The following is a 21,943-nucleotide window of genomic DNA, read 5'->3' as shown; positions in this document are numbered from 1 at the left end:
CTGATAAATTCCAACAATAAAATCACAAATAGCTCAGCCTTATGAGGTGATGTTGGGTAAATGTTAAAAGGTGATTTAAGAGGTTCTCAAGAAGGAAATTAGGTAGAAAAATTTCCAAAGGGCTAAAAAGTATTATTGAAAAATTTACTTTTAATTTAATATTAAAATAAGGAATTTCCCCATCACTATATGTCAAACAAAACTGAAGTGTGTTAAATGAAAGGTCTTAAAAGTCCTGAGTCATCCCTCTTCTTCCTATATTTTGTGAGACAGACTTTATGAGGCAGACTTTATTCATAGCTGATTTTCAGTCTTTGTATATAATTTATTTTTATTAAGTCACTTAACTCTGACCTACGCATCATTTTGGGACTATAAAAAGGCCACTAAACCAAACGAATGAATCAAGACAGCCTTTGCTCTATCTTTAGACATTTTGTTTCATAGCAGTCTGCCACAAAGACAGACTAGGTTCCCATTTCTAATAACAAATGAAAAATACCAGACATAACAAAGAACACATAGAATAGCAGCAAGAAGGTAATTTCCAAAGAACTATGAGCCAGCAACGTGGCCATGAGCAACCAATTAACTGAGGCTGCTGTTAAAATTATACCAGGTAAAATATTGTAAAATATGTCCGCCACTGTAGAGCAGCGTAGAATCCAGTATATTATTTTCTAAAGATTAGCTTTGACGTATTCTCTGCTTGCATTTACATTTATTTATCAATTTTTCACAAAATAATTAATTTATACAAAAAGCCCTGTAATCACACAGTTTCTACTACTTTACAATTTACTTTTACCACTTTATTTAGTACTTGAAGGATTACTGTTGTCAGTTACTATCATTCACATTGATCATCAACTTGTCACATCATCAAGTGCCTCATATTTTGTAGATTTACCTTGTGATACAAACAAAACAAAATTATCATCACAACAATGAAGGTAAGTACTATTTGTTCACTTATTTATCTTAGATGATGGGATCACAGAACATTTTCCATTTAATTCAATCAGATGCACAAGAAAGTTTGCAATAATTCAGTCATTTGACTACATAACTATAAGCTTCAAATATACAGTACAGTCCAAAAGTTTGGACACACATTCAAAGAGTTGTCTTTATTTTCATGACTATGAATATTGTAGCTTCACACTGAAGACATCAAAATCATGAATTAACACATGTGGAATTATATACTGAACAAAAAATTGTGAAACAACTGAAAATATGTCCTATATTCTAGGTTCTTCAAAGCAGCCACCTTTTGCTTTGATTATTGCTCCACACACTCTTGGCATTCTGTTGATGAGCTTCAGGAGGTAGTCACTTGAAATGGTTTACACTTCACAGGTGTGCCCTGTCAGGTTTAATAATTTCAAGCCTTATAAATGGGGTTGGGACCATCAGTTGTGTTGTACAGGAGGTGGATACAGTACACAGCTGATAGTCCTACTGAATAGACTGTTAGAATTTGTATTATGGCAAGAAAAAAGCGTCTAAGTTAAGAAAAACGAGTGGCCATCATTACTTTAAGAAATGAAGGTCAGTCAGTCCCAACAATTGGGAAATCTTTGAAAGTGTCCCCAAGTGCAGTCGCAAAAACCATCAAGCGCTACAAAGAAACTGGCTCACATGAGGACCGCCCCAGGAAAGGAAGACCAAGAGTCACCTCTGCTGCGGACGATAAGTTCATCCGAGTCACCAGCCTCAGAAATCGCAGGTTAACAGCAGCTCAGATTAGAGAACAGGTCAATGCCACACAGAGCTCTAGCAGCAGACACATCTCTAGAACAACTGTTAAGAGAAAACTGTGTGAATCAGGCCTTCATGGTAAAATAGCTGCTAGGAAACCACTGCTGAGGACAGGCAACAAGCAGAAGAGACTTGTTTGGGCTAAAGAACACAAGGAATGGACATTAGACCAGTGGAAATCTGTGCTTTGGTCTGATGAGTCCAAGTTTGAGATCTTTGGTTCCAACCACCGTGTCTTTGTGCAGCGCAGAAGAGGTGAACGGATGGACTCTACATGCCTGGTTCCCACCGTGAAGCATGGAGGAGGAGGTGTGATGGTGTGGGGGAGCTTTGGTGGTGACGCTGTTGGGGATTTATTCAAAATTGAAGGCATACTGAACCAGCATGGCTACCACAGCATCTTGCAGCGGCATGCTATTCCATCCGGTTTGCGTTTAGTTGGACCATCATTTATTTTTCAACAGGACAATGACCCCAAACACACCTCCAGGCTGTGTAAGGGCTATTTGACCAAGAAGGAGAGTGATGGGGTGCTGCGCCAGATGACCTGGCCTCCACAGTCACCGGACCTGAACCCAATCGAGATGGTTTGGGGTGAGCTGGACCGCAGAGTGAAGGCAAAAGGGCCAACAAGTGCTAAGCATCTCTGGGAACTCCTTCAAGACTGTTGGAGAACCATTTCAGGTGACTACCTCTTGAAGCTCATCAACAGAATGCCAAGAGTGTGGAGAGCAGTAATCAAAGCAAAAGGTGGCTACTTTGAAGGACCTAGAATATAAGACATATTTTCAGTTGTTTCACACTTTTTTGTTCAGTATATAATTCCACATGTGTTAATTCATGGTTTTGATGCCTTCAGTGTGAAGCTACAATATTCATAGTCATAAAAATAAAGACAACTCTTTGAATGAGAAGGTGTGTACAAACTTTTGGTCTGTACTGTATATTAGTTGGCCTCTTAGTTTAGTTTGTCAACTATGATGCACGAAAGAAATAGCAAAATACAAACTACAGAGACAGAAAATTAAAGAAAAGTTAAGACAAGAAGTCAAAGAAAGACTTAAATTGGAGCTGATAGTTAAACAGTTGAAAAGTTACATCAACCCAAACAATAAGCAGAGAAATTAACAATGGGGATGAGTTTCTTTTTTAGAAGGAACAAACGAAAGCTTCTTTGAAGCCACCAGGCAAGGTGCACAGAAGAAAGGGTTAGATACCTTAGAGCGGAGAATGCAGGAGGGGAAAAAGTGGCTACAGGCCGACACAGCTGGTTCCTGAAAGAGGAAGCCCACATGGAGGCCCAGGTCCTGCTGCCTGCTGTTGTCTGCTGCTATCAACACAAGCAACGTTGCTGCTTGGCCTCCCCAGAGGCTGCAGCGCTGCAACACAGAAAAAACAAACACACAAACTGTAACATCCAGGCACACACTTCTCCTTTGAGCTGCAGTGGCGGGCAGGGCAGGAGGAGGGTTCATATGAGAGCACAACCCCTCTACTAGAGCCACATTACAAGCTGGCCCGCTGCTGACGTTCAGTCACCCTGCTCTAGATTGCCTCACACACACGTTGCTGAAAAAGACAGGACACACAGCAAGAGAACCAACCAAAAGAAGAAAAAAAACAAATACACCTCAGAGATGTTCCTCTAAAACGGCCTGCTGGGACTGAGGAACAGGAGTAAAAGTTGGTGATGTTGCGGTGACCTAAAGTTGTTTTATATGTGCTGAACGCAAAGCTCTATAGAAACAAGTACCAGGAGGTACCAGAAAAGAATACTACCAGGACTGAAGACTTCAATGAGAACGTGGAAAAATTAAGAAAAAATCTTTGGTTCTTTTCAGTATCTGGAGAGTCATGTAGAGCTAAGACCTCAGGCGAAAAATATGAAGAAAAGCAAGAAAATTCAAGCTGAGATGGAAAACGCTCTGATCTAATAGAAACTATTGGTTTTATTCTTCTCCGCTGCTGAAAAACTTGACACTGCAGACCAACAATCTGCTATACTCCAACCTCACCACACCAAAAAAGCTTGCCGAGTTCAACATGTCTGCTGAGGTCCATTTGGAGCGGCAAAATAGGGACGACTTAAGAGCATTATTGCCCCCGTTTGCTCCAGCCTTGGCTCCACGTGTCCCCACAGTCACACTGATCAGCCACAGGGAGCTCAGGGAGAAACACGCTGCCCACAGACTTCAGCCTGGAAGCATCGATCAAAAGCTGGCGGCCAGCAGTCATTACAGATGTTCTGAAGGTAGGAGCTTGTCCTCTTACAGGACCTGTTTTATGAAATCTTCTGGCTTGGTTTTAACCGTGACAAGTGATGGACAGTACCGCAGCTGTCCGGTCTGCTCATTAAGTCAAAATGATTGACGGATAATCAGTTTGTGTTAACTTTGCTGTAAGGGCAATGGGAGGTTAATTCATCTGGTAAACCTGTTAACTGATGACTGAAGCCGAAGTATCAAGCTTAGAAGGTCATGAAACCATTGGGTGAAACATGAGCTTCAATTTAGATATAGGCTACTATTAAATTTAACATTATACTCTTTATTTTCTTTGACCTCGTGGTCTGTCAAGTTCAAATGTTGCTTACAAGCCCAAGGAGCACATTCATCCTGTGGCAATGGAAAGGAAAGGGAAAGGGTTTTTTTTTAGAGCAATGGGGGGATGGGGTCTTCCTCTGGGCTTCCCATACATCTGCAGAGAACACAACTCCATTCTGGAGTTTTACAGTTCGGCTTCAATGAATTCCTAATGCACATACAGATAAATGACTGTGCACCACGGTGAATGCCGGAGGTACAACTTTAAGGTGAGCCTGCTGCAGACGGATGGGGAACACTTGAAAGGCACTCACGAAGAAACAAAAATGAAGTGCCTTGAAGTATAAATGAAATCCTGACTTGAATCAGTGAAGGTTGTGATGAGAGAGATGCATTAACAATCAGACTTTAAAAGACTAATTTTGTAGGCTCTAAATATGTAGGAACTGTAAGCCAGAACGAGGACTAATACCCAACATGGTGAATTACCTGCAGCGCGTCTCGTCTCTTGGCAGTAATGAGCTTTGTGAACGTTGCAGTGATAAGGCCTCTATAATTAGGCTTAGTCATAAGCATCCCCCCTGTATTTCTGTGATAAAAACCCAGCAGAACTCTGGTGTTGCTGCTCAAACATATTCAGTTCACACATTCACATTTGCAGCTAAATCAAAATGGTCCACTTAGGACCATAAACACACTGAGCTTTTTGTTTCAAGCAGTTTACCTGATGTCTAAATGTATGTGGATGAATATGTACAATTGAGCAGTGTGTTCACACTGTATAGAGAAGCAACAGCACACTGCTCGTGCGTGTGCGCGCTCCTTCTGTGTGTTTTCGTGTGTTTGTGAGGTGTTGTGAGCCACAGCGTAGGCTTCCTGTGAAGGAGCAGATGTCGCAGAGCTAAAGCACAGCTGCGACGGGCGATAACCGCGGTGGCAAGAATATGTCAGCACGCTGGCTCTTCTCCCTGGGTCTTATCAGTCACACCCAGCACACAGAGTCACACACACTTGCACGAGCATAGACACTCATATAAACACTCAACAACAAGGAACTGCCACCTAGCACTAGCACACCCTCCCAGCAGGCCCAGACAGAGCAAGTACGCCAATGAGAGGGATGGAGAGAGAGAGAGAGAGCAAAAAAAGCAGACTAAATCAAGGGACTTTGATGGAAAAGCTGGGAAAGAATCCCAAACAAAGCCCTGGCTCATGTCTGCTGTATCATAGCATTCGCAATTTTTATGCCAATCCTAATCCTCCACAGATATGAATAGTATATTCTTTACATTTCTCTAAAGAAATGTGCCACCAGTAATGGCTTTTAAACATAAAAAATAACTACAGCTTCTCTAATGTTGATGACACTTGATTACATTGTCATGACCAATAGAGGTTTGGATAGAAGATACAAGATACAAGACTTAAACTTTGCACCTTTGAACAATTTTTTTTTCAGACTGCAACATTTAGTTTCTAGATTTTTTTTTTTTTTTTTTTATATTTTTTTTATTCACAACTTGACAGTATTTTGCAACTCACAGACAAAAGCTCTGTGCATTTTCATCCACATACATTTAGGCAACAGCTCTAATTACTCACCATTGGTAGTTTGGTGAACGATGTTATCTTTTATTATTTGTGCGGTTTGACTTAGTTTTGTCAGGTCACAGGCTCTGCAGTTAGCCTGATAAACAAAACTGTCACACTCAAAATGACAGCTCAAAATTTGTCGATACTTAAAACCAACATTTTGCAAACTTGCTTCTTACATGAAATGCGATTTCTATTTTCTTACTAAATCATTGGGTAATACCCACCTCACATCTGCAGATTGGAACAAACTAAGTAAAACAAAAGTCAAACGAATATCTGGGAAAAGTCAGGCTGTGGCCATGATGCAAGAAGGGGTAAAACGTTGAGTGAATCGGAAGCTGTATGTGTGTTAGGAAAGACAATGTAATGAAATGTGTGTGTCTGAGAGAAAGAGAAAGCAGTTATCCTCTTTATTTCCTCAGTACCAGTGTTGTGGTTTCTATGAGGAACAGATGTTCACAACTTGATACAGTTCCTCATCCTCCTCTGCTCACTATCTCCAGTGCCAGCACCACCAACTGTCTGCAACCAACACACACACACACGCACACACATGCATACATGATCTCCTGGGTAAGACTGTCTATCTATCTATCTATCTATCTATCTATCTATCTATCTATCTATCTATCTATCTATCTATCTATCTATCTATCTATCTATCTATCTATCTATCTATCTATCTATCTATCTATCTATCTATCTATCTATCTATCTATCTATCTATCTATCTATCTATCTATCTATCTATCTATCTATCTATCTATCTATCTATCTATCTATCTATCTATCTATCTATCTATCTATCTATCTATCTATCTATCTATCTATCTATCTATCTATCTATCTATCTATCTATCTATCTATCTATCTATCTATCTATCTATCTATCTATCTATCTATCTATCTATCTATCTATCTATCTATCTATCTATCTATCTATCTATACCCACGTAGTGCCTGCAGAGTCTCAGGGCAGTAGGTGGGGGTTGAAGCGGGCTACACCCATTACAAGGGCACCAATGCATCACGGGGCAACACAGAGATAAATAAGACAGACAAGCTTTAATGCACTCACACCTAAGGGCAATTTAGAGCTACCAATTAACCTAATGTGAATGTTTCTGGACTGTAGGAAGAAGCTGGAGTAGTCAGAGAGAACCCGAGGGGAAAACATGCAAACTCCATGCAGAAAGGCCCTGAACGTTCTTGCTGCAAGGCAACAGTACTAACAACTGAGCTGAGTGTACAATTCAGAAACAGCTAACATGGCGTTGTATTTTTGGGGTATAAAAAAGATGTTTGAATTGCTAAAATCAGCTAAAGCAGTGGGTCCATCTGAATAGCTGTTAGCCTTCATTTTTTTAACAAATTCAGTGTCATAGTACATCTGTCTACAAAATGTAAGGGAACTATCACTGATCATAATTTTATCACAGAACATGAATAAAAAACTGTCCCTTTTACTAGTTTTTTTTGTTACAATTCATTACAAAAACAAAAATGATACATATCATGAGTAAGCTTTAATTTAATGATGGGAAGATTGCTGAAGAAAGTTTAAAAGATCATCAACTCATGCAAGAGCGACAACCAATCGACCTCGATTTACCTTAATGCTTTACTACAGAACTCCGTCTTGCATCTGCCTATCTACAATACACATGAGTCTAGTGAGGTGACTCTTTATGGTGTTTGAACTCTGGGAAAAGTGTCACATTTATAGGCTGCGGTTCAGTGTTTACTCACATGCATGCAAATACATTCTTTTGCATTTATTCTGCACTCAAAAAGTCTCTGTTAAAGGGTCAAATAAAGTAAACACAATCTGATAACTACTAGTAACGGGTCTATTACTGACAGTGGCTACCCAGCAGTTTTCAGTGGGGTTTCAAAAATAGCTGGATTTAAAGAAAAGTATAATGTTTTGTTTGTAGATGGAGACATCAATATGATTTTAAATAGATACAAATGAATGCATTTTGTATTTAGAATATGAATTTGAACCAGTGGAATATTTTCTAAGTTATTGTGACAAATTCTGTGTAAGAGCGGAGAAAATATGTGAAACTAAGGAATTTGGAGCTTTTTAATTGTTTGACCCTATTAATACAAAACAACAGAACAAATTATTGGGACCCATGACAATTACTGTAACGCTAATAATGTTCTGATGTATTCAACATGCATTTGCCTTAGTCTTATTTTCTGAAATAGAATCAAGGACTTTGCCCTACACTGTGCGCAAGCAACATTTAACATCTCCACGCCATGCTTAATTGACTGTTTCAACCTTTTATTGGCATCAAGGTGACTAAATTGCCGGGAAAGGAAAATACATATGGGTGCAAAACCTGCCAAGTTTGCATCCTAAACAGGAGAAAATAGCAGAAGAAAATCCTCTAACGCGTGTGCAAGGTTAAAAATAGAATACGTTTTTAGAAACAGAGAAAGTTGATGGTAATTAATTTTTTTAAATAAAAAAACACTGGTGTATTATATCGTTTTAGCTCCATATAGTAGCTTTAAGACATAATTTTACTCGTAAAAATGTATACGGCTGGTAAGCAGACAAACAAATCTATTAGCCAGGCAAATAGAAAGACACAAAGAGAGCTAGAGAAAGGGGCTGGTACAGTACATCTGCTGCCACTATAGTGAGAATCATCCACCTGTCCACAGTGGTCTGTTAGGCCCTTTGCCCCACCCACCTGCCCTCTATCAGACACATACACATGCATGTACATAGCCATGGAGGAGGGACAGAAGACAAAGCTGACACCCTCCTGACCTGACCTGTGTCTACAGAACAAACAGAACCAGCTTGTAAAGTACACACAGACAGCTGCTGAGCCCCAACACCAGTCACACCAGCCTCCACAGTGTTGAACACAAACACTCTGCTGATTGGGATCAGTTGCCTGCATCTGCAGTGAGAAAAAATATCTTCAGGTGAAAAAAGTCTAATTTCCAGTAAAACTTGTGTTTTGATTCTAACCAAACATCTCGAAGCATACCCACCTGGGGTAAAATACAGGTCTAGTGTATCTGTACACAGATGCATGAGTATAAGATGGACCTCACAAAGTTAAGGTGGATAGTAAATAGGGTTGGGCATTGTTTGAAATTGAACGATTCTGGTTCTGATTCTAAATCCTTGTTTTGATTCCGGTTCCTATCAATTTTTGATTCCAATTCTTATAAGAGTCAGAGTCAAAAACGTTTACATGTTTAAATTAGCTAGCTAGCCAGAGTTATTTTTGGATGGAACAGTCTGAATGTCTCTATGAGTTTTAATTCCATGAACATTTTACTGTTTATTCACATCTTTACTGTGAATTTCTTGCAGGGCTATTTTTTAACCAGTATATACATATCAAACCTATGAACTTGAACATAAATGTTGTGAGTTTTCTTTTCACAGTGGAACACTTTCACAAGAGAGCTTTATTTTAAAAACCTCAATAAACAAAATTATACATATCCAGGTTCTGATGCTACAGGTACCTGGTACAGAATAGCAAACAAACGAAAAGGACAGCTTGTACAATCCAGTCCAGATTAGCAGCAGGTACAGTATAAAACCAGAAACAGCTCCTGTTGAGGAAAATGATCATATCTGCCTTCTCAGGCAATATCCATGAGCTTTCTGGACAGTGTTTTTAATGAGGCAATGAGAACACACGTTCACTTTGTGTAGAAGAATCTTGAACACAAATATGAGAAAGCGAGATCTGACAGCAAAGGATAAGTCTTCCGTTGATTCCACCACCATGCAGCAGAGTCCTCAGACATAATAGCACATTGCGGAGTCTGGTCAACTGCCTGGCTAACGTTAGCAATTTCAGGTTGTTCGTCTATGAAAAAATACATGGGCTAACGTTAGCTGTGTATTTGCATTTTAGTTGACCCATCGTTTAAGGTCGAGTAGCTGCCTCAATGTTGGTACAAGATTCATTTTATTGTTTCACTTACCTGATTCTGACTGCAGTGCTGTGCTAGGTTGAGGGTCCGAGGCAGAGGAAGAGGCAGTGTAGGAAAGCTGGTGCAGCGCATCAAAGACTGGGCACTAATTCTACACCATGAGGTGTTTGATCATGTTGGTAGTACACCCTCCGTTGCATGATATAATACTTTTGCACGTGTTGCACTGAGCCGACTGTTCAGTTTTTAATTAAATCTAAGCCACACTTTTGATTACCACCGCATACTGTCCATGGTTGCAGCACACTCCCTGTTGATTCTTATTCATTGGCTTCAAATATATTCAATACATTCAAATATTTTAATTTGAATATTCAAATATTCCAGGAGAATCTGAATGTTTATGTGGTTGCAATTGATTCCCGAGACTCGTTTCCCATCCCTAGTGATAAACTTCCAGAAGAACACTTTGCAAAAAATTTTTTTGCAGCACTTGGTCTGCAATACAGGTCCTTCTCAAAAAATTAGCATATTGTGATAAAGTTCATTATTTTCTATAATGTAATGATGAAAATGTAATATTCATATATTTTAGATTCATTGCACACTAACTGAAATATTTCAGGTCTTTTATTGTCTTAATACGGATGATTTTGGCATACAGCTCATGAAAACCCAAAATTCCTATCTCACAAAATTAGCATAGTTCATCCGACCAATAAAAGAAAAGTGTTTTTAATACAAAAAACGTCAACCTTCAAATAATCATGTACAGTTATGCACTCAATACTTGGTCGGGAATCCTTTGGCAGAAATGACTGCTTCAATGCGGCGTGGCATGGAGGCAATCAGCCTGTGGCACTGCTGAGGTCTTATGGAGGCCCAGGATGCTTCGATAGCGGCCTTTAGCTCATCCAGAGTGTTGGGTCTTGAGTCTCTCAACGTTCTCTTCACAATATCCCACAGATTCTCTATGGGGTTCAGGTCAGGAGAGTTGGCAGGCCAATTGAGCACAGTGATACCATGGTCAGTAAACCATTTACCAGTGGTTTTAGCACTGTGAGCAGGTGCCAGGTCGTGCTGAAAAATGAAATCTTCATCTCCATAAAGCTTTTCAGCAGATGGAAGCATGAAGTGCTCCAAAATCTCCTGATAGCTAGCTGCATTGACCCTGCCCTTGATAAAACACAGAGGACCAACACCAGCAGCTGACACGGCACCCCAGACCATCACCGACTGTGGGTACTTGACACTGGACTTCTGGCATTTTGGCATTTCCTTCTCCCCAGTCTTCCTCCAGACTCTGGCACCTTCATTTTCGAATGACATGCAGAATTTGCTTTCATCCGAAAAAAGTACTTTGGACCACTGAGCAACAGTCCAGTGCTGCTTCTCTGTAGCCCAGGTCAGGCTCTTCTGCCGCTGTTTCTGGTTCAAAAGTGGCTTGACCTGGGGAATGCGGCACCTGTAGCCCATTTCCTGCACACGCCTGTGCACGGTGGCTCTGGATGTTTCTACTCCAGACTCAGTCCACTGCTTCCGCAGGTCACCCAAGGTCTGGAATAGGCCCTTCTCCACAATCTTCCTCAGGGTCCGGTCACCTCTTCTCGTTGTGCAGCGTTTTCTGCCACACTTTTTCCTTCCCACAGACTTCCCACTGAGGTGCCTTGATACAGCACTCTGGGAACAGCCTATTCGTTCAGAAATTTCTTTCTGTGTCTTACCCTCTTGCTTGAGGGTGTCAATAGTGGCCTTCTGGACAGCAGTCAGGTCGGCAGTCTTACCCATGATTGGGTTTTGAGTGATGAACCAGGCTGGGAGTTTTAAAGGCCTCAGGAATCTTTTGCAGGTGTTTAGAGTTAACTCGTTGATTCAGATGATTAGGTTCATAGCTCGTTTAGAGACCCTTTTAATTATATGCTAATTTTGTGAGATAGGAATTTTGGGTTTTCATGAGCTGTATGCCACAATCATCTGTATTAAGACAATAAAAGACCTGAAATATTTCAGTTAGTGTGCAATGAATCTAAAATATATGAATGTTAAATTTTCATCATGACATTATGGAAAATAATATCAAAATATGCTAATATTTTGAGAAGAACCTGTATAGGGTAAAGATCTGAACTAAAAGGTAAACAGTATAGTCAAAACCAACTATAAGGAAAACTTCAAGCATTGTTTTGTCCATAATGAACAGTTAATGAACATAAAACGGTTCTTTATTTTGTTCCAGGATTGTGCAAAGAACCCTGAAAATCTGCTTTTATGCAACCCTATTCTAAATATCCAGACATCATACAAGCTCATTATTAAAGCATAGCCCTGTGTATGTGTGTGTGTCTCCTTGTCTATCTCCTTAGTATGTCAGTGCAGAGGACCAGATTTCTCATTGTGGAGAATACAGAAAATGGTGGAAGTGTATCTATGTGGCCTTGACTGACAGAAAGGTTGGCAATGAGGGCTGCATCCAAAGAAAGGATTCCTGTCAAGGTGACAGCTCCAAGATTGACAGGATGCTATTCTCCTTGGGAACAGTGTCAGTCAACCTGTCAGCCTCTCTGTACAGGCAACCTCTTACTCCTTTTAATTTGGCCTTTTGTTGCACAGTCACCAGGTTACCTCCGATGCTCCATGTGGCCAGCCTGATAAACTGCACAATGAGGCACACACAAGGCAAGAACTCACCTCGATGAACTCTGAAGCGTAATGCTGTGACTGAAGGTCCTTTTGATGACGTTAATGACAAAAGCACCTTTGTCTAGCCTTTGTCTCACTCCTCCATCTCTCTGTCACCTCACAAACACCTCATCCTCACCTCTTTTATTATGTTGACAGCCTCTCCTGGATGGTTGGGCACTTTGTGAGATGCAAGAACTGACTCTGGTCATTGTTCTGCAGTGGGAATGATTATTTGTCTCTGAGCAAATACGTGAGTCAGAGTAAAAAGCAAGAGAGACAGAGGGAAGTTTGCAGCGTTTCCGCCACTCGCACATTGTAAATCCTTTCCTATTGCAGCAGTCTCAGGCTGGTGTGCCGACAGGAGATAAGGCTCCGAGCCGACTAAGGGATACTAGACTCGTGTTTTTCTCTGTCTTCTGCTATCCTTTCCTCACTCGTGCAAAATCAACACAATAAACTCTTATGAAGCTGCTGTTAATGTAATTGACATAGGGTCTCCTTGCATCTCATAGGGTGTCATATCATCTCATATTATCAAAAATAAGCTGTGATTCTGACAAAAATGATTTGGTTTGCATTAAAATATTTTCCTCTGAATCCCATGCATCCTGTGGAGATCTAAGTTAAGTAATTTACTGTTCTTTCTGATATTTTACTGAAGATGCTGGTCTCTTACTTTACATCTTTAACAAGAGCGTGTCTTCAAGCTGCACCATTAAATCATCAAAAAAGAATGAGATAAAAAAAAAAAAGAGTTTCTCTGCATAGTTGCATGGTGTAGCGGGGTATTGACTCACTTACTCAAGCACACAAACTGGAATGCTGCTTTTAGAGATTGTACGTAGGGGCCCTTGTGACATTTAGTTTGAAATGGAGCAGTAAAGTTTTGCCTGGTTGCATGGTCGAAACGTGACGGAAATTTGAAAAGTCCCTTGGAATAAACTTTTTTACCCATTCCATTAGTGTGGTTATCCACACTTTACAAATTTCTTTACACTTTTTTTTTTGTTAACATTAAGAATACTGACTATGATAAAACCTACTGGTTTGGTGGATCTCTGGATGACTGATATTGACATACTAATTAAATTTGATATTGATACGTCACGCTACAATGTCAGCCGTTGAATGTGTATATTGACCAGGACAAAGTGGACTCAGAGAGCACTCGGAGCACGTGGACAGATGTGACTCGCAGAAGCGCAAACTGACACAACAGGAAGTAACACCTGATTAGGGCAGGTGTTGACTCAGGATCAGGACATTTACCCTGAGGGCAGAAGGAAACGGACAGTAAAACGGCCTTTGTGTAAAGTGGCAGACAGATGAATGGTAAATGGACTGAACTATAGAGGTTTTCAAGTCATATTTGCCTGTCAAATATGACTTGGAAGGTGGTTGGGCGACTAGGGTTAGGGTTAGAGAGAGAGAGAGAGACAGAGACAGAGAGAGAGAGAGAGAGAGAGAGAGAGATATATAGATAGATAGATAGATAGACAGACAGACAGACAGACAGACAGACAGACAGACAGACAGACAGACAGACAGACAGACAGACAGACAGACAGACAGACAGACAGACAGACAGACAGACAGACAGATAGATAGATAGATAGATAGATAGATAGATAGATAGATAGATAGATAGATAGATAGATAGTAGGCTTTTTCTCAACTGAGCAGCTTCCACATTAATGCGCTGAAGTCAGGTCAGCAGAGGCTGATCAGGAGTCCACAGGGAGGATTTGCAAAAATACTGCAAAACCTAGAAAAGCACAGGTACGTGACATTGATGTTGTTGCACAAGTGCCAGTCTCCCACAAAATCCCATGGAGGGTGTTTGGCTAAGAAAACAGCAAAAATATGTAACAACATATTCTTGAGACAATTTTGAATTTTGACATTTACTAGCCAACAATATAGCGTTATAACCCACAGATATCCCACTCTGAGGGTTTATTTATTTTTCTACAAACTCATGGTAATATGACATCTGTCTTCTTTGGGATGGGGAACTAATACTGGTAATGCCATAACAAAGCATCACAGAAAATTCCAACACTTTGATTACTTACCATTACAAATATTTGCTAAAATGAAAATGATGACTATCCTGCGTCAGCAACTTTAATTCAATGAAGACATTATTCTTAAAGGATGTTTCAATGATGAGCAATTCATCCAAGAGTAAAAAGTGTAAGAACCAACCCTGGTCTACCTCTGCTATTTAACTGCAACATCCTGCTCTCCATCTTCACATCAAGCCACTTAGGTGACTCTTTATGGCATCTGAACACTGGGAAAGAACGTCACATTTACTAATATTCAATGTTTACTCACATGCTTGCTGACACATTCTTTTGCATATTCCGCTCCTAGAAAGTCATTAAAGTGTTAGACAAAGTAAATAAAAGCTTCAGAGCCCCGCTGCTGTTCTTCTCCTCAACGTCCTGATATAAGGAAACAGCGGCCCCCACCGGCAGACGGTGAAACGGTAAAAGTTTGGCTCAGTCCTCTGTGTCTCTGTGGGGGTCTGAAGCTGAAATAATTAAGTGAAGTGTTTCGTTAAGAAATGTTTATGTGAAGACATTTCTAGTCTTATTTTGGGGCTTAAAATAATCAAATCTAAAAGTTAAACCCTGCAAGTGTTTTAATAGTACGGTTTGAGAGATATTTTATTAGACAGCCTTGTTTGAATAGATTTGCACTAATATGAGGTCATATTATTCTGCTTAGAAAGAATTCATGTGCAATACCTGCCAGTTTTTGCTTCTGATGGTGAGAGAGAGAGAGAGAGAGAGAGACGCACACATACACACTTACAGACACACACACAGAGTGAGTGAGAGAGAGAGAGAGAGAGAGAGAGAGAGAGAGAGAGAGGGGTTAGGAGCTCCAGATGGTGTTTAAACGCAGACAGAAGGCTACAGCGAGGACACAGAGAGAGGGGAGGAGGAGGAGAGCGCCGCGGTTACTGCGCACAGTGAGCTCGCCAGCTCCACTCATCACCGAGGACATAACAAGTACTAAAAATCCCCTAAACCGTGTATTGCCGGCTAAAGAAGCCTTCCCCCGATCGGCTCCGATGACGGCGCTTTTTAATTTCTAGTGGAAGTGAAGGTTTAATAACACAACCAACTGAGCGCAGCTCGACGGACGATCGGTGCGTCGTAGGAGGAGGACAAGCACCCAACATAGAAACGTGGAGGTGGAGCAGCCTGTCCACAGGCTGCAAACAAACAAGAAAAAAAAACTATTTTCCGATTGGATGTATGAGAAGTTGCTCCTGACACCACGGACTGTGGCTAAACTGTGAGCTGAGAGGATTGTAAAGTTTTTTTTTTGGGGGGGGGGGGGGGGTTAATAGACGCACCCTGCTGCCCTGAGATTCTCCATCTTAATGCAAAACTACACATGGTGATGATTTTTGGACTTACAGTGACAAATTAGTTACTTTTTGTATGTTGCATAAGAGAGCAAGAGGGACACCTTTTTTGCTGTAGAAATGACACTTTGTTGTTTCATCTATTTGGGATGATCAGAAAGTGCCAGAGAGGGATTTACACGCTTGGGACAAGTTCTGATTCTGTCGCATCGCCAACACAAGGAGCTTTTCTGCTTTAACCAATAATTAATATATATATCAGACTGAATAACCAAAGACAGCAGTTGTCCTAAGGATCCAAAAACCCTGGCTTTGGTTTTATTTCCTCTTTTATCTTTTGCTAAGAAGATAAATACCTCATAGCCTAAGACTTATTTAACCTGGACCCTATTTGTGCACCCAAAGGAAAGTTTAACATTTTCATACCATCATATATTTTTAAAGGTAGAAGAAAAAAGGGAATAACACAACAAAGACTTTATTTTTTTATTTATTTTTACTTTTTGTTTTTCATAAAGAATGAGGATTGAAGCGATATAAAACCCCTTTAAGAAACTATTTGGTGTGGATTATCGCTCAACTTGACCTCAACCTTCACAAAGTAAGTAAAAAAACCTGTACACCTAAACTGTAAGGAAACAAAGAATTTTAATTGGATTTCCAGCTCATGAGAACCAAATGCAAGCGGTTTCATATTTGAAAGCACAAATTGGTGAAAGGTCAAGTTTAAGCGTTCAGGTTCATTTGTGAATTAGTAAGAAGCTTGTTAATGTGAACGTGTAAAATGGGATGGCACTCTTAAAGTGGTTTTATACATTTCGCCAGTTTTCCTTATGCTGAAGCTGCTAGGAGATGTAAAGATATAGAGATCAGACTGATATGACCATGCATACACAAACAAATATATAAAAAAACTGCCGCCTTAATCACATGCTCTCATCTTTTCTTTGTTTATATGGTTGATTTTAGTATTATTAGCAAATTTTGAGTCTGAAAAGGACAAGACAAAAAAGGGGGTCATGAGTTGTTTCACCCTGACAGTCTGTGCTGCACATGAAAGAGATGCTGAGACAAAGTGATGACACCAAACCTCTCTCCTCTCTGTGATTTTAGTGTCCATCCACACTGCACAAAGGTGATGGGTGTGAGAGGTTAAATGCAGCCATTTACTCTGGACTGAACTGTAATGGTACCTCCAATATAGCCCCACCACCTTTTGTATTGTAGAGTATCGTCACTGCTTTTGTGTGGAAAAAATATAAGAGGGCGACAAAAATCCTTTCTGGTTGAATCTGCTGTGTATTTTCATGCTGACATGGCTAATGAGGAGAACACTTGAGAATTTACCTTAGAAACGAAACAATTTGCAACACGGAAATATTTTAAAGGGTTTATAACAACTCTACATAAGCAACGAATAAAGGTTTCCACCCCCCACCCACTTGAACAGCTTCAGCAGCAAACTTCTTCCTCTAAGTGCAACAGTAAAACACTCTGGCCATTTTCTCTGCAGGACACAACCCTGTATAATTGGCCCTGGTAAATATCATCTGAATAATTGAAGAGTTGATAATAGACTTGAACAATGGATGGGGAGGTTGCAGAGGTGAAACCGCAGTGCAGACACCCTGCCTCACCGCACATTATATCCCTTTATCACCGCCAAGAGAGCATCTCTTCTTCCCTCTGATCAGCAGGGCCTTCCGCCCGCTAAGGCAGATGTCTCCACTTCATCACTGAGGAGCTCTCTTAAAAGGCAGTCCATTCATTATGACCCCAAGCATGCAGAATGTTTATTCAGTTCCCATCCACCATGGGTGTATGTTTCGGATGTCTTCTCTTTTTATACACTGAAAACACTTTGCCAGACTCAAGATAAGGAATCTGTTTTGAAGAGCTAACCATCTACTGTTTGTTGTTAGATTTTGTCCTCTTATGAGCCAGGGTTGCCAGATTTTACTGGAGGATATTTTAGGTGTTTAAGAATAGAAACAAAGATGATGGTTAAAGATAAGAGTTTCTGTACAAATGAAAAAGACTAATCTACTTAACCTTTATAGACGGCTGCTGGATCTGGACCCCAGCTCAGTTTGTGTTTACTGTACGATTGCGTGGGCTTTTTGAGCCCGGCTTTGTGTGTGGTTAATTATTGTGATCTGAATGCGGGCAGTGCAGGTGAAACCGGCTGCCTCCTAATTAATGAGCCAAGCAGATGGCCCTGGGTGGGCGGGAGACGTGAGCGTGCACCGAGCCGGTCAGGTGGTCAGCACAGCACAGACACCTGGGGCGTCACAAACAAAACAAGGGAGGCAGCAGCCAGGCCTGTGTGCGCTTTTGTTTACATATGTTTGTGCAAGCCAACAAACAGATATGGGGTCTTTATATTTGATATTTGTCACCTTTCATAAGGGATTGGACAGCCCTCGTTTTCTGATTGGCAGCCTCCTCAATTAGCTCCCATCTCTGGGGGTGTTTGTTGGTGGCAAAGGAGGAGGTGATTGATCCCATTAGGCTGCTGTTGACAATAAAAAAAAAAACGTTTTGCATTTTTAAGGAAATCTTGAGTCGCATTTATGCAAAAAATAATTACTTTATGGTATCTGTAGTTCCTTCTTACATGTAAGATCCGTCAGTAAATACTTCTGTGGTTACTGCAGTAACAAACAGTTGTACAGTGCTTTTCAAGGCTGCACAATACATCACCGGTGCAATATCAGGATGTGCAATGTTATTATTGCAAAGGACTGTTTGGAATGCAATATATATGATGGCTATAATGTTCCAGGTGTCAGCAGTTCCTGCTTTGCATGCTAATAAGATATTCAGCCTGTTGGATGGAGTCTCACTGCAGTAGATGGCCACACCTGCAACGGATGACGATGCTGTAAAATAGTCACATAGAGAGACGTGTATGCATTGTAATGACAGATGAAAAATAGAGAAGCGAAGAAAATGTGGGTGGCTATATCGTGTAAATAATTGCACATGTAGTGTATTTGTTCTTGTGTTTGCATCGTCCTAACAAGTGAACTAAACGTTCACTGTTGTATTTCAAGTTACGCATCAAACAGAATGACCAAAAAAACCAACGTGAATAACAGAAATGCATACTTCATGTTTGTGTCTAAGTATTAGAAATATTCCATCTGTCTGTGGCTTAAATGCCAATCAAGATCTTAGGGATTGATTTTCCTCTTCTTAGCTGAGGTCAGAAAGCTTACACATCGCTGTCTCCTTTTAAATAAGTGCATTTATATATACATTTCTTGCTAGTGAGTAAATATCTGCAGAGAGTTAGCCACATGTGCGGTGCTTTAAGAGGCATAGAAGTGCTTTAAATGTTAAAAGCTTTTGCAATAGTTGAGTCTGAGTGTGAGCTCATACAAACATGACATTACGAGAGGTGGTATTTAATTGGAGATGGATTGGTTTGATATTTACTACGATTGTGTAGTTATTTTTATGTAAAGAGAAATCTATTGTTGGGCAGAACCGGTTCTCCAGGGAGTTTCTGTGTGTGCTTTTTAAAAAAAAATCTCTATTGTGTGTTTTGTGTATATATGGCAGCAATATATGAGGTGACCATTTTGGTAAATGCTCTCTTCCAATGTAGGCTCATGCTGAGAAAGAGCAGTAAGGTTCTGGCTGCCTTGGGCCTCGTTCTTCACTGCGTATGTGTGTGCATGTCTGTTGGTCTGCTCTGCCCTGGTCCACACATGTTTGATATTACTGCGACAAGGCTGCCCAGCTTCTCCGGGGAGATTTAGAATGTCGAAGACCAGATTCGAGAAGCGAGGCAGCTTCCCAACATCTGATGGAATGAGAAACACACTCTCTAGATGCTTGGCCTGCTGATGCCACAGCGTGGGAGCCAAGCAGAGGGTGGAGGCTAAGCAGAGCCACAATTGTCTGTCAGGAGTATCACTATTTCTTTTTTTACACTTAGCAAGATGTGCACATATTGTAAAGTCACGACACACACAGTCATGATGTCTCTTTTTTTCTCCAGATTAACAGTCTTGATGAAAGAGATAAATAAATAAATGTCACAATACTTATTCTGCTGACAGGTATATCCAAGAAGAAAAACACATCCTCCTCCTCCCTTCCTCATCTTGTGCCAGATTCACCTCCTGCTTTCTTTCCTCACCTTTTACTTCTCTGCATGCCAGCTGACCTCTGACACTCCTTTGACCTTCTTTGCCTTTTCTTTTTTGGCCTCCTAGCTGCACTTTCTCATGGTAGGAAATGTGTTCAGATCAGAGTCAGACTGAGGAAACAGCTGGGCTAATCTACCGTAGTGCTGCTGGGCTCTGTTTTAATCAAGCCAAGAGGACAGGCCAACAGAGAAAATGGGAACTTCATATCACCCCTGGTACCTCACATAATGAATCCCTCCCTTTCCCATTTGCCTCGAACTGAGGCCTTTATCACAAGCAAGGGTGTAAACAAGCACAAAAAGGGGACATGGACTCCAAAGAGGTCCTCTCTCTGAAAATCTTAGGAAGTGCTGCAAAGCCAGAGCTCGCAGGCACAGAGTGGGAAGGAAGGCATGTCTGTCACGTTTGCTCTGTTTGTCTCCTTACATTATTTGCAAAATTAAAAATGCCGTTATCTCCTGGAAACAGATCCTGTGCCACACAGATGGTTCCGTCTCTTCAAATGGGAAGCTGAGCCACTGAGTGCCGTTGTGTTACCAGTTAATCGCACAGACCTTAATCTCGGCTCCAGCCTTCCTTCCTCTCTCTCTCACACACACACACACACACACACACACACACACACACACACACACACACACACACATACAAACTGGATCCCTTGATATGAATGCATTGTCCCAGTAAACTGACATTTTAACAGCTCACAGACACACACACTGTACTGAAAGGGAGGTCACAGATTTTCCTAATGTGTCAAAGAGCTGCGGTCACTTTGATGGCTTCCAGTCAGTTAGTTATGTGCAGAGATCATCTCATGAGTACAGTGCACTGACTTTAGACTAAGTCTACATTTAGGCATTTGGATAAACAGATCTGGTATCTGACACAACTGCTATGTTATTACTCTGTGTTGTCATCTTCGTAGTCTAAACTCTATGAAGATGACTGATTTGAACTCTGTATCTAGACAAGAGTCAAGTACAAAATAAAAAAGATCAAAAATACTCCTTAAGTACTTTAACCTCCAAATGCCTTATAAAAATTTTATATATGTGTAGGTATACACTACCAGTCCAAAGTTTTAGAACATCTGTTTCATTTAATGGTTTTCTTTTTGTTTATGACTATTTAAATTGTACGTAGAGTCTCAGTGAACCTCTGGGAAGTTCTTTCAAGACTCTTTGGAAACCATTTCAGGTGACCACCTCATGAAGCTCATGGAGAGAATGCCAAGAGAGCAAAGCAGTCATCAGAGCAAAGGGAGGCTATTTTGTAATAATCTAAAATATAAAAATGTGTAGTTATTACACACTTTTTGTTTACCACATAATTCCATGTGTGCTCATTCACAGCTTTGTAGTCTCTGGTGAGAATCTACTATTTAAATAGTCATGAAAATAAAGAGACCCATTAAATGAGAAAAGCGTTCTAAAACTTTTGACCAGTAGTGTATATATATATATTCAAAATTTTAAGTAAGCTTTCAGAGTTGAAATGATGTTGCAGATGAATGGTTGTTTTTGCTGTAACTTTGTCAGTTTATATATATTTATTGTTTCCCTATTTGAAGGTACAGATTCCTAACTTAATCTTGACAAAAAAGAAAAAAATCAAAATGCAAAATCTTATGTTTTCACTATTGTTTGCTTTAAACTAAAGTTGGTGATACTTAATACTTCCATGCAATTCTTACTTTTTGTAGTGGACTTTCTTAATTTCCTTAGATGCATATATTTAGCAAATGTGAACACAATTCACCAAATATAAGTTTCCTTATTGCAGCTGGATGTTTGCCGTGAACTTTCTTTGACCAGGACATGACAGTGGGCCGTGTTAATTAGCCAATTAGCACGTATAATCAGGATGTTGATGGCACAGCAGTTGTC

The 21,943-nt window shown here is 40.4% G+C and overlaps 1 protein-coding gene and 1 long non-coding RNA gene across 6 annotated transcripts in view; one reads left to right on the top strand and one right to left on the bottom strand.

Moving 5' to 3' along the window:
• The window catches only part of LOC124867332, a 54,712-nt gene extending 51,577 nt beyond the window's left edge, over positions 1–3,135 (bottom strand). Inside the window, exon 1 of the long non-coding RNA XR_007038023.1 lies at positions 2,982–3,135. This is a non-coding gene — a long non-coding RNA (uncharacterized LOC124867332). The remainder of the gene's footprint in view (positions 1–2,981) is intronic.
• A 159-nt stretch (positions 3,136–3,294) lies between these two features.
• cbfa2t3 (CBFA2/RUNX1 partner transcriptional co-repressor 3) overlaps positions 3,295–21,943 on the top strand; it is a 47,706-nt gene continuing 29,057 nt past the window's right edge. For 2 of the 5 annotated variants that reach the window (XM_047363172.1, XM_047363171.1), the window contains exon 1: positions 3,295–4,015. In XM_047363172.1, coding sequence (XP_047219128.1) covers positions 3,808–4,015 — 208 coding nt within the window. In that variant the 5' untranslated portion in view covers positions 3,295–3,807. Of the gene's footprint in view, positions 4,016–15,428; positions 16,496–21,943 lie in introns of those variants that run through there. The other 3 variants (XM_047363170.1, XM_047363169.1, XM_047363173.1) reach the window with 2 other exon arrangements.

The sequence above is a fragment of the Girardinichthys multiradiatus genome, chromosome 4 (assembly GCF_021462225.1).
Source record: "Girardinichthys multiradiatus isolate DD_20200921_A chromosome 4, DD_fGirMul_XY1, whole genome shotgun sequence".
Taxonomy (NCBI): domain Eukaryota; kingdom Metazoa; phylum Chordata; class Actinopteri; order Cyprinodontiformes; family Goodeidae; genus Girardinichthys; species Girardinichthys multiradiatus.
Note: the sequence above shows the minus strand (reverse complement) of the source record. Positions and strands in the feature narration are given on the sequence as shown.